Consider the following 13,120-nt stretch of genomic DNA (forward strand, 5'->3'; position numbering starts at 1 on the left):
ATTGTTAAATGCTAAATGCGCGTGCTCCTGTATTTTTACTTTTTCGGCGTAGCTTTTTCTTAAAACTTGTCGCGCGCAGCATTGCACGGCGAAATGAAACCTTTTAATAGCAATTCTACTAAAAATAGCAAACTAAATGCAAAAACCGTAACAGTATGTATGCTTCTCACGCTATGATAAATTTTGAATAACGTACGTTTGCACCCGAATATGGGCATCTGGAAGCCCAAATTTGGAATTTTTTTTTAATATTTTGTAAAGCATTTATGAGTTTTTGATTAAGAAACTCGACGGTGTCAAAGAGAGAAATGGCAACAATGTACGGGGTAGGAGAATATATCTCCAGCACGCGAGACTGTGTATCGGAAATTCTAAAGATATGCTCTTTTAAAATTATTTTGCGATATTGCTGTTGAATTGAATTTTATGGTTTAACTGCGAAGAACATAATATTTATAAATAAAGGTAACAAACAAAACGTTAAAAAAAAAGGACCCTTTGGGCGTAATATAAAATCTGAATACTTTCAGATTTTTTGTTAATGAAGAATTCATAAAATATTGCATCCAAAACAACTGTTTCCTTTTTGAGGTATGAGTTCTTTATTACGCGGAGCTAAATTTGGCGACTTATCAATAGTTTGGCGATTTCAAAATCAGTTCGTATACAAAATTTTTTATTCGGAGATCTGCGAGATTTTGACGATTTTTTTAGCAAAAACAGTAGTACTAAAAATATAAATAATGATAAAAAATGAAAATTATACTTAAGAAATAACATTAAAATAAAATATTTTCTTTTCACGTGCCATATTTTAAAGTGATATTGCTTTCCATTTTGGTGACTTCGAAATATTAAATTCTGAAAAATATAAAAGATAATAAATGCTTTAAAGCAGCGGTTCTCAACCTTTTGATTAACGCATATCATCTCAACAAAAACTGAAAGACTTAAAGTACCCCCACTACATTTTACAATGATTATTTTTCAATTTCTCAATAGAAATATTTTAAAAAAATACGTTTTGCCATTTGCACAACCTATTAAATACGCCTACATATAAAAGTATTAGAGATTAAAAACTGGTTACAATTTCAATTATTAAAATTTAATTTATAATACTTTAATTCTAAAATTTAGTGCGAAATTTGTGCCGGTTTAAAAGAGATTTTTCTTTATGTCTGGTCTTATTTCACTTAACTTTAACCGTACGTTAGGATCCACTTTTAATTTTGAGCTGTATTTATTTTTCAAATAAAAAGGTGGAAGAAGTTCCTTGTTCACACAAATAAGTTATGCGAAAAGGTAATAAAAATGTAATAGCTTTATTTGAAACGCCTTTAAATTCTTATTTAGGTTCTGCCAAAAGTTAGCATTTATGTTATTTTTGAAATCTCCAGTTAGAGTTCGATCACAGGAAATTTCTATCAATTGTTTTTATTTTTCTTCACGAGATTTTTGAATTTAATATTTAAAAATACTTTGCGTACCACCTATTTTTTCTCTTGCGTACCACCTGTTGAGAATCGCTACTATAAAGCACAGTTTACGAAACATTTCTTAAAAGAAACAAGAATGCTGCTGTAATAATTTCAAAATTAATTTCGTTTGTCTTTTTTTTTTTTTATTTTCTTAGTTTTTTCCCATGTAATTGTTTCAGAATATTTAAATGTGCATTAGTTTTCTCTTGAAAATTCACTTTACCCTTCTCTTTTCTGAAGTGTTTTTCAAATATCTTCCAGCTTTTTGGTCTTACACAGTTCGTAGGGACAATTTTTCTTTCAGATTTTAGACCCTGCACCTCTGCTTAAAAGCATGATTTATAGACCTACAATTTCCAGAAAAATGTGATGAAATAAAAAATGTCTTCATGGTTATTAACACGTAATACAGAACGTTTATAGGAAACATACGTTTTATAGGAAATTTGTGATGAATTACTTATCTTTTGGAGAATTTTTGGAAGACCAGTGAAAAGAAAATTATTTGAATTTCCTACTTTTGATTCAAGAAATCTTTAATATGTTTATCTTACCTTTATTTCCTTATCTTACCACTAGACACAAGAATCAAAGCAATCAAAGAAAGCAAAGAAATTGAAAACCGATGATTTATTGAAGCTTCATCATATATGTCTCAGTGCACAATACATACCTCAGTGCCTGTCCTAAATTCTAAAAATTTTGTCCTAAATTTTGCTGCTCGGTGCTTCACTAAATAATAAAGGTTCATCCACATTGGCTCTGGCATCAGCCCTGATCTTATATCATTTCATATTTATTCTCTATACTCATAATATTAAAGAAAAAACAGTTTCTTGTATACATTCTAAGTACAAGCAGTTCTTTAAAATAACTTTAATTAAATCAGAAAATCCTAAAATAATGAGGAAATTCATTGAAAAAGAATTTGGTTTTATAAAGATAGAGAAAATTATTCTTTAAAGGTACACTGTTGAAACATTAACAAATTAGGCGATGAAGCAGAGACTAATGGGAACATTGACTTATTTACTGGAACAAATAAACTTGGAAAAGATGCTAAAGAAAATTGTCGTAAATTAGTTAAAATATTAGGAAAATTTTCAAATTAAAAAGACCCACAGATATTTTGTTGTTGTTACAAAACATAAATGCTTCATATCTTTTAATGTATAATTAATTATACTAATATAATTTTAGAATCAATATCATAATTTATAAATGCTGTAAAATGTTCTTACTGCTTTTCTGATGGATATTTTTTTAAAAATAAAAATGTAATAGTAACAATGTAAATCTGTTATGAATAAAGGTATCTGGCTATGTAATTTAATTACTTATAACTAACTGTTTACCTTTAAAAGTTATCTCTACATATTAAGGTTAATTACTACCTTTCCTTAACCGTTATTGTGGATGTAAGATACAACACAAAAATCTAAAACTAGCATAAAACTTTATTCCTTACATATAATGAGACTTAAAATAATGCAAAGCAAGCTATCATCTCTGGTACTCCAGTGATTTATTGGAACTTTATATTAAATATCGTGTATTAATTGGATTACAACTTCAGCAACTCTATACGAGGCTATGACACTAAGTTTCAACATTAAGCAACGTCGGACGTTCACGTCTGTTCTGATCAGCGGCTCTTTGTCCCTTAAGCAAGCAACTGTGGTGGCAATAGTTAAGTTTCTGTTAGGAGTCATGCTGATTATTATTATACTTCACAGTTCAACTTATGTCCCTTGACATAAATTTTCTATGTACCTCTGGACTGAGCGACTGCTTGACGAAATGAAGTATAAAAGAAAGAATCAGTATAAAGCTAACTGTTAGCACAACTTTAATAAAACGCCACTTTATCTTTTATTTAAAATATGTGGGACTATTATAAATGTAAAATATAAATGTTTCAAGAAGTTTTATAATTTAATGCTAATTACTTGAAAATATTTGTGAAGTCAATTTTATTCTTGAATTTGTTTTGTAATTAAATATTAGATTATGTTTAATAGTAATGTAATCCTACTTACAAATTTATTTTATTCTTAAAAATTGCAAAAGTGAAGTTCGGGTGTAGATAATTGCTTTAGTTTACTGAGTTCCTATTTTCTTGATAGGTCTTTAATTTTTTTCATTGATGGTCCTTAAAAGTAATTAAATTTCCATGTGAAAACGTGCGTACGAACCTTGAAATTTGCAACTGTTATATTTGCTGTTCGAGATCACTACAGTGTTACAAACTAACTGATTGTAACTCAATACTCTATAAATGTGTTGTGTACATTAGATAGTGGTGTTCTAAAAAATATGGTTTATAGTTCTGAGAAGTCTTGATTCAAATAATTTTTAAGGATGCATATCAGAGTGAAAGTATATGCTTTAGAACATGTGCTGAAATATATGTGGTAGTAACTCTGTTTACAAAATGCAAATATTTATTTTCTACTGAACAAAGTTATTACAATTTAAAACCTTTTCCATTATATAGCTGAAGCTGAAAATTGATTTGTTTGTTCGTATTTTACAGTGCATCTTACAACAAGTAGAAAACGTGAAGAAAAGTTAGAGCATAGACATTCACAAAAGAGCATTGCATAATTAAAAATAATAAATATTGCTCTAAATCCAAATCTGCATATTTAAAATAAGAAAAAACATTGTTTTTGGCTTTGTATATAATTTAACTTTAAAAAAATTTCCCATTCAAAGAAAAAAAATTCTCACATTTCTTGCATGTAAAAAAAGGTTGCAATTCACAAACATGTTAACTAAATTTTGATGGCATTATTTGAGATTTATAATCATGCTCACACCTTCATTACATAATCCGGAAATGGATTATCAGCTGTTCATTCCTGGTGTTCTGAAATTTCTGCACTATTGTCTGCTTTTTCATCCTCCTCTTCATCATCTGCAGCACCCAACTGTAATTTAATACCTTTAGAGAGGATCAACTCAGAAGTTCTGTCCCAGAATTCTTTGATGTTCTTTTCTGTCCACTCAGAATTTCGCACATCATGAGAGCGACAGTCTTTGAACAGCCTTCCTGAATCCTTGAGAACATCTCTTGATGACAAACAGTGAAGGATGGTTTGGATTCCTTCTTCGGTGGTACGGTAGAGGGCCTTGGCACAAGTTTGGTTCAGTTTGCCAAAAGGTCCTTCTAGATGCCGATACAGGCCAGTATTCACATAACCTAATTAATTTAAAACAGATTATTATTCTTATTAGAAAAGAGTTGGTATGTAGCATTATTAAATATCAGTGAAACAAGTAATGATGATCTGTCCCGTGCATCAGTATTCTTTTGTAGATAGAATAATTTATGTAAACGAGTTCCTGTTATAATAAGGCACTTCATTTATGTAAGCTCAGAAAAAAAGAAGTTTCTTATAGAATAATCTTTTTTTAAAAATGGATACGATATAATAGAATCTAAAAAGAAAATTATTTTATCATAGAGTTTTATGAAACAGGAGAACAATTTTCTTTACAAAATTCCATCCATAATTGAATATGACGAATAATAAAAGCTTGAGGCGGTTTTGATAATAGTACACAAATAATTACTAATTACAAATATATTTAAAAACTTATTTGTTCGAATATCGCAAGGGAAAAGCAAAAGTTGTATCACGGTAAATACAGAATGCAGGCGGATTACACTATATGCCAGAAAGTGTTGGAAGAGGAAGCATTCATTATCTTCCGCCCCTGAGAATAAGATGGAGAAATTTGATAACAAGTTTGATGGCCCTTTCGTTATCGAAAGGATAAAAATGGGCAACAGTCTGTGGCTAATACTGATCAAGTAAAATCATGCTATGAAAGATCTGATTTTCTAGTGTTAAAACTTTTTTTTCCAGGAATCGGGAAGACATCCATAAAGTAGTAATGCTGAAATCAGCACAGAAAAGAGTTGCAACTTCCACCCCCATCTCAAGAAGAGAGTCAAATATGATACCAACAAAGACAAAGTTCCAGTGCCTCTGCACAAAAGGAAGCAAACACGGACAGTGAACAACACCGACAGGCAGCAAGCCCACCAGCGGCCGAGCGGTAAAGTCGCTGAACACTGGTAGTTCGGTCCGAGGTTCGAATCCCGCGAACGGGCTGGCTGCATGGGCGTTTTCGTGGTTTTCCCCATGTGTAACGTGTATACGAGCCAGTTTCCCTTAGAAAGTCCTCCACGAAGGCATCCCTCCCCTTAGGCAGATAGCCCTAATGTGCTTTGCCATAATTAAATACACACATACACACACCGACAGGCAGCAAGCGGGTTATTCTGTTTTAAAAGTAAAGTGGTCCGAGGGTTTCCCACCCCTCTTTGCCTACACCAATCTCTCGGGAGGACTTTCGGCTAGCCGCATATTTAGACTGCCCTTATGCGGAACGAACACTAAATATGTACAAACATCCGAGTCTTCTCCGGAATTCAAACCCGGACCCTTCGGCACGGCAGTCAGCAACGCTAACCATTATACCGGTTAGGCGGCTGACATACAAGTTCTATCGCTGGGTACTCAAGCAGATAAGGACAGACGTGTTCCGGGCCTGCACTAATCTGCTCGAATATTAACGCAAGGATAAAATTCTGGACCGTACAGTCACTTGTAATGAAATATGGATTTACTTTCAACAACACGCCCGAAAAGAGGGTCTGCGCCCTTCAGCATCGCAAAGCGTAATTTGACTAACAAGAAGATCATGGAGTTGCCATGCGATTATCCACAAAGAAAAAGGTAAAACCCTCGACAGTAAGGTGTAGAGCGAGATGCTAGTCCGTGTTTACGCTGTTATCAAGGAAAAATATCGAACTGAGTTCCGGTGCAAAAAGGAGTTATCCTCCATCAAGATAATGCAAGACCACATGTGTCTGCATTCATCGGCTGGACGCTGTACGGACTCTAATGGGATCTTTTGCTATACCCACCATATAGCCCCGATATCGCTCCTTCGGACTTCTACCGGTTTTCACACCTGCAGCTATATCTTGCTGCTGCTGTCTTTCATTCTGCAGAGGACGCCCGAAATGAGGTTGATCTGTTTTTGTACTCCTGGCCACCAAGTTTCTGAACCGAAGGCTTTGAAAAACTATCAAAACGTTGGCAGAAAATCATAGATTTGGGTGGTGATTACTACCCCCACTAAAGATACTGCTTTCATGTTTTTTTTTTTTTTTTTTTTTCTCTAACTGTATTAAGAAAGTATTTTGGCGGAAAACTTTAATTACAACTAGAAAATTATAGACTGAAAAGTATAGACAGATGTGATATTTTAAAATTTTACTGCTGAATCAGAAATAGCTTTAAAAACTTTAAAAAAACAAAACCTGATTCATTGGTCAGGTAGGACTACCTTGCTAAGGGCAGCAAAATTATGCTACAGTGGTATTCTGACAATTTTAATTGAAATCTACCTTAATAGAGCTAATTAAAAAAAATAAATAATGGGATGAAGTGTTACAGATGAAAAAGAAAACAGCACATCTTGAATTTATTGTTATTTGTATGTTTACATATAAATGTTTATTAATAAAAATTATTCTTTTTAGGTTATTAAGATTGTTTCTGTGTGGTTTCATTGTTAATACATTTTGATTATTTTTAAAATAGTCTTTAGTTGCTTAAATATATTAAATAAAACTCAATTATTTGAATGAAATGGATGTTGAATTTATAATTATCTTTTCTAATATAACATTTAGTATGTAAATGTGGGTATACAGGGTGAATCTGAACAAGTAGGCAAAACTTTACAAGTAGGATTTTGCCTAAGGCAGCGAGCTTCGTCATAGAATCCTTCGGGAGTTCTTTCAAGCTATTGGGAAGTACTGCCACAGTGTAGTAGAAATCCAGTATTTAACAACTTAGTATTTTAGTATCCCAATAGCATTTTCTACCGTGGATTCCAGAGAGGATTCCTGTTATACGAGCCACGAAATTTCCAGGGCGATTAATTGGTGGAGGTGGTCCCATAGCTTGGCCACCAAATTCACTGGATCTCTTGTATTTGGACTTTTTCCTGTGGGTCCATATGAAAAGATATGAAAAGCCTGATCTTCGAGTGCCCCACTGAAACCAATATGGATCTAGTCGCCAGGATCGCCGTCGCTGCCAGCGATGAAATACTTGGTGTCTTCGCAAATATGCGTCAATCCCTATCCCACAGGTGTGTAGCCTACATTACAGATTTATTACAAATCAAGCTGTTCACAGCGGATGACGCTTCTGAGGTCTGAGGTCCACCTCGTGGTTGGGGAAACGGCTAGTAGTACCGCCATCGACGCTGTTCCTTGAGGACATTTGCTGGAGGCAGAGCCAATACCACTACGTAGGTTAATTAGGTACGGTATATAACTCCCATCGGCTATATGCTTAAGCGGAGGAATGCCTTTGTGAGTGACGTTCTAAGAGAAACTGGCTCGTATTTATGTTGCAGCTATGACTATTATTTAAATTCTGAACAATTTCAAAATGATTGGGATAACGAATAGATAATTCTAGCTATAACGCACAAAGTATCTAATCCTGCTTGATTTTCTTTGTTTTTAAATATTATTTCAGATCTTTCAGACGGGAATACTTACCAAGTGAGAACACTGATACTGATGAGATAGTTGTGTATTCAATATAATACTACACTACGCTACACATAGTCGAAATAATATGTGGAAGTGTATTCTGTCAGGTCTTTGGGGCCGTTTCCCAATATCTGTTGCAAGAAGAATTAAAAAGTATTAGATGATACTGTACAGTAATTTTCATTACATTGTATATTCACGTATTGAAAACTATACTACGAAATTTCTGTGAAATACCTTTAAAGCCTCTTTTTTAAACATATATTTTAGTATACTCTGCATTATCAGAGTTGATATTTACTTCAGTCGTATTTGGCCTTTATCCAAGAAGAAAAAACAATTATGATGTTTTTCCATACTTTCATTTTCATTGAATGGCCACTCAAAAAGTGAAAACACTTTTATTTTACTAAATCAATATGTATCAAAGTTTTATCAAAAAGCAACTGTTTCAGATAACATAGCTTTTCTCGAAAATATCAAAAGTGATATCCGGAAAGAGGTACAAATTATTGAGGTATGTCTGTAAAAACCATACTTCTCATGTCAGAAATATTTACTGCCAAGAACAACAAGCAGGCTGTTAAAGGTGTAGAAGGAAAAAATAATAAAGCAAATCTCAGTCTGCAGTCTAACTACAGACTGCATTATTTATTTTTATACCTGTAGGTTTCCAGAATTTTCCGGTTATCTTTTGTACCATTTCTTTTTAATGCAACAAGGTAAATAAAAAATAAAACTCTTTCTTGTGATTTACAATAAATATTATTACGAATTTTGTACGCATGTACATATACTTTTAGTGAAATTGTAGCTTTGCCGGAAAAGTAAAAGTACAGGGGAAAGTCTTTAAATACTGAATAAATGGCTATGGCTATTTCGCTAAATAGGCAAGATTTCGCCAAGCTGGGAACGATTTTGTGGACTATTTTTTTGGCGAGAAAGCGCCAGAGTTATCGACATTTTGGTCCGGTCCATGGATAACTGAAATTGGTATTCTGAATGAATAGACCTAGATCTACAACTGTAACCATATCCGGCCTTAGATGTAACTTTAACCGTATATACCTTGGAGTAATTCCGAGAAATGGAATTTACTACAGATTTCTCGGCAACTGGATGAAAACTATGTAACACCGGAGACAGCATCTGCTCTCAGTTGTTAGTTTAGAGCTGAATTCGAAGCACTAAGGTATCCGTGAGAGCTTCGTCTTTTGCATTGCGTTGTGTTTAAGGTTCTTATTAGTTTGATTCTGTTCTGTGACAAGAACTGTAAAGTGTTTCTTTTGTCGATAAAATAGACAAATTTTATCAAGTTATCGTCGTTCTGTGTGCAATCAATACGTGACGAAGCCGTACGCACGCCACAATATGTACATATTTGGGCGTAAGGGAAAACAAATCTGATACCCGCATGGAGTACTCTCCTTGTTATATTTATTCGGTTATGAATGTATAAACTGGCAAGATGTATTAGCTCGTATTAGATGGAAACTCTTCTTTAATTATACTAACCTGGGTCAGCAGAAAAGGCAATAATTCCTTCTTCGATGTACTTATTCGCGAGTTCTTTGGTGAACAAGTGCAGACCCAGTTTGCTGCTTCGGTAAATCTTTCTCATGTCATAACTTCCTTCCGTTTTCCCTTCTAGCTCATCCATGCGGACGATATGACCGGAACGAAAACTGCCACAGACTACGTTAACGATGCGTGCCGGACAGCTAGACGTTCCGTGCTTCAACATCTTCTCGCAAAGTAGGTTTGTCAAGAGAAAGTGTCCCACGTAATTGACACCAAGCATCAAGTCCAAGTTGTCAGATGTCTTGCCTTGTGGACAAAGAGTAGCTGTGGAAATTTCAATGAAACATGACGTCATTCAGTCAAAAACAAAATTTTAAAAAAAATATGCAATATAGAAATGATCAAACAAAATTTTATATTATGAGAAAACTACAAAGAACATTACCCAGGGTCTATTCGTTATTTTTAAGCATTAATTTGGATAGCATTTTTTCTGAGTCAAAAGAAACAGTTTGATAAGAAAGAACTTCTATCTAGCCCTGTGGCCAAAGAGATATGATCCTAAATGTATAATAATTTGCACATTGATATTTAACGTATAATTTTGATACAAATACATATAATTTGTATACATCGATATTTAACTTAACATATATACAGAGGCTGTTCGTGTTTTTTAAACGATTTTCATTGTATTTACAGAAATATTTTACCTAAAAGTTATGTGTTTTAAATGTTCTATTTGATAACCCTTATTTTTCACTATCCTTTTGCACTGTAATTTCTATAAAATTAAAACCCCTTTTGGTATCCAAATGTACTATATTTTATCTCATGAACAGCTTTCCGAAGTCCAAGAAAGGTTGTAGGTTGATGTTTGGACAATCCACTTTTTATTAGTGCAAAATCACAAAACTCCGTGGGTATACAATTGGAAATTTAGGAGGGATATGAGTCAGGCGCCTTCACGCTCGTTTCTTGTTCCATTTTTTTCCAGAAAATTAACAGTGGATTTTGACGTATGGCTGCTTGCTTTGTCTTGATGCAGTTCTACCAATCGATGGCACTGTGTCTAACGAGATGGTATTTCACATTTGAAATGTGGGAGTAAAATATGTTGCTGGTATTATGCTCAGTTGATATGAAAATTTTTCTCCAGTCTCTTTATTTTTAATTTTCCATCAGGAACAATCATAAATCCCTTTGAAAAACTTTTTAAATTCTTTGATGTTTTAAGATTTTTTCTCCTCTTTGATGATAGCAAATCCCTAAAAAATTCCCTTTCCCCTAAAGATTTTGCAGCACGTTCAGTGTTCGGCGATAAGTCGTGCAGAAAGACGATACACATTGTTTCTTCGCGTTTTTCAAGATTCAGATTAGCATTAATGGCATCATTTTGTTTGCAGTTGACACTGGACAGTTTAATGATTCTGCAACTGTCCTTAACGAATTTTCTTTAAGATTAAAGATCTTACATTTACAACATTCGAAAAAATCCGTTTTTTCCTTGAATACATATTTAGAACAATTTTTCCACTTGAAGCCAAAGTTTGACGTTTGTTTCCTTTCATTTTGTTGATAATTTTACCTATCGTAGCTTTAGATATCGAAACTCCATGGCTTTTGCTGTAGTTTTTAGTAACCAGAAATTAATAATTTTCTTTCGAATGAGCACAAGCATAGCCTTCCATACACCGCTTCTTTAAAAGCTTGATGCTGCATGAAACAAAACTATCATATAGCAGATTATAATTTGTACTTTCAAAAATACAGTTGTAGTGAAACAAAGTCCAAGCAGACGACTGCCTTTCCTGGCAAAGCAGAATCGCCTAAAAAATGTGCGACCAGCTTCTGTGGAAAAATGCTGAGTCAACAGGATGCAAATTGATTAGCTACTCCCATTAAGATGTGTTAGCTGTGTTTTAATTGCAGTTGATCAATGTTTGGCGCAATTTTCTGGAAACTGGCATGTTTTTCAACCTGGCCAATTTTGTAGGGATGATTTCTTGAACCGTGTCTCGATCCGTTGTTGGTAATGGACTAGTGGTCCGAGTTTCCTGTTTGGCCGCAGTCACACTAGTCAGGCCAAAACACTTGAGACACGTCATAAAATTGCCATGGCCATGTGACAAAAGAACCATGTGATGAGGAAAGTGGAAACTTTTGGGACGAATATAAAGGTTCGTATTACCCTGGAGTCGGAGTTCCAGCTGTTTTGGGATTGCGTGAGAATGTCTTGCCCAGGTGTACTTTTTATCATTTAAGCATGAAGTGAAAATCCTCATCTTAAGACTTAAGATATGCTTATTGCATATTTATTTTAATTAATGAATGAGTTTGTGACTTGTACAACCTCCTAAATCTGCCTCTGTACACCTCAGTAAATTTGATATAATTTGAAGTACAAAGTATTGGTGATTTCTGGCATATTACTGCCCCTCTGATTGGTACAGCGGTTAGCGATGCTGATCGCCATATCGTTGGGTCCGTGTTAGAATCCCGAAGAAGGCATGAATGTCTGTAAGTAGTGTCTGTGCCGCAAAGGCACATTTAAAACTAGATACTGAGGAGCCGAGAGTCCTCCTCGAGTGATATGGTGGTAAGACAAGAAGGATGGGAGATTCTCGAATCTGTTCTATCTGGGTGCTTTTTATTAAAATTGAGCCGGTGCTATAATTCAATGCGTTGATGTGTTTGAACCAATTCGTGTACCGTTTACTGAGTCAAACGTTTTCCTAATTGATTTAAACCATTTATTGGAAAGAGAGTTTGAAAAAAACTAATTTTCAAGTGCGGAAAATCTCAAAACCATTTGCAGATTTACTTAAAATGGAATAAACCGAAATTCAACCTCAAAGTAAGACACCTAGTTTCACTGATAAAAAGAGCAAGACGCCTTTTTTTCGCAGGATAAAGTGGACGTTAAGCTGGCGCTGAGGAGAAGCATTTTCTTGGATGGGCTCGAAACACGGACGTCAGAATATTACGTCAAAATTAGCCCACTTCCATTCCCCTAATGATACGGAACAACCGCCCCAACGGGAGTCAAAACATTCCGATCCGATTAGGCACTTTTCGCTACCACGCAAGAAAGAATACATGCACATTCGTTTGTAGAGCCATCAGGTATTTTTTTGGAACCAGGAGAATTGAAAAATTAGCAAACGCCTTCGCCGGGAATCAAGCCACGGACCTCTGGAATACCGGCCCAGCGTGCAGAACCACTATACCACGAAGGCACGCTAGAAAAGCGGGAGAAATACCTTATACGTTTTACATAAATTATAAGTAGCAACGGTAAATAGGAACATTCTTTTGATTTGCATTTTTGAGGCAGCCTTGAACTCTAGATATTAGATTAGATTACTCGTTTGAGTCATTTCTATTAATTCATTTTAAAACTGGATTGGGTATTTCTTGAAGTATATTTATCACTGAGTCACTAAATATTGTTGCGAGCATACACGTACAATAATAAATAGAATGCACAGAGGTCTGATGATAAGTTGATGAAATTTATTTTATC

The 13,120-nt window shown here is 34.4% G+C and overlaps 1 protein-coding gene across 1 annotated transcript in view; it reads right to left on the reverse strand.

Moving 5' to 3' along the window:
• Positions 1-3,903: 3,903 nt before the first annotated feature.
• LOC118190864 (retinol dehydrogenase 14-like) overlaps positions 3,904-13,120 on the reverse strand; it is a 53,251-nt gene continuing 44,034 nt past the window's right edge. The window contains exons 3-4 of the mRNA XM_035361651.2: positions 9,589-9,918; positions 3,904-4,686 (exon numbers count right to left, since the gene is read on the reverse strand). Coding sequence (XP_035217542.1) covers positions 4,340-4,686; positions 9,589-9,918 — 677 coding nt within the window. The 3' untranslated portion in view covers positions 3,904-4,339. The remainder of the gene's footprint in view (positions 4,687-9,588; positions 9,919-13,120) is intronic.

This window comes from Stegodyphus dumicola, chromosome 9 (genome assembly GCF_044657685.1).
Source record: "Stegodyphus dumicola isolate Sdum_Otavi_A_Nest chromosome 9, ASM4465768v1".
NCBI lineage: Eukaryota > Metazoa > Arthropoda > Arachnida > Araneae > Eresidae > Stegodyphus > Stegodyphus dumicola.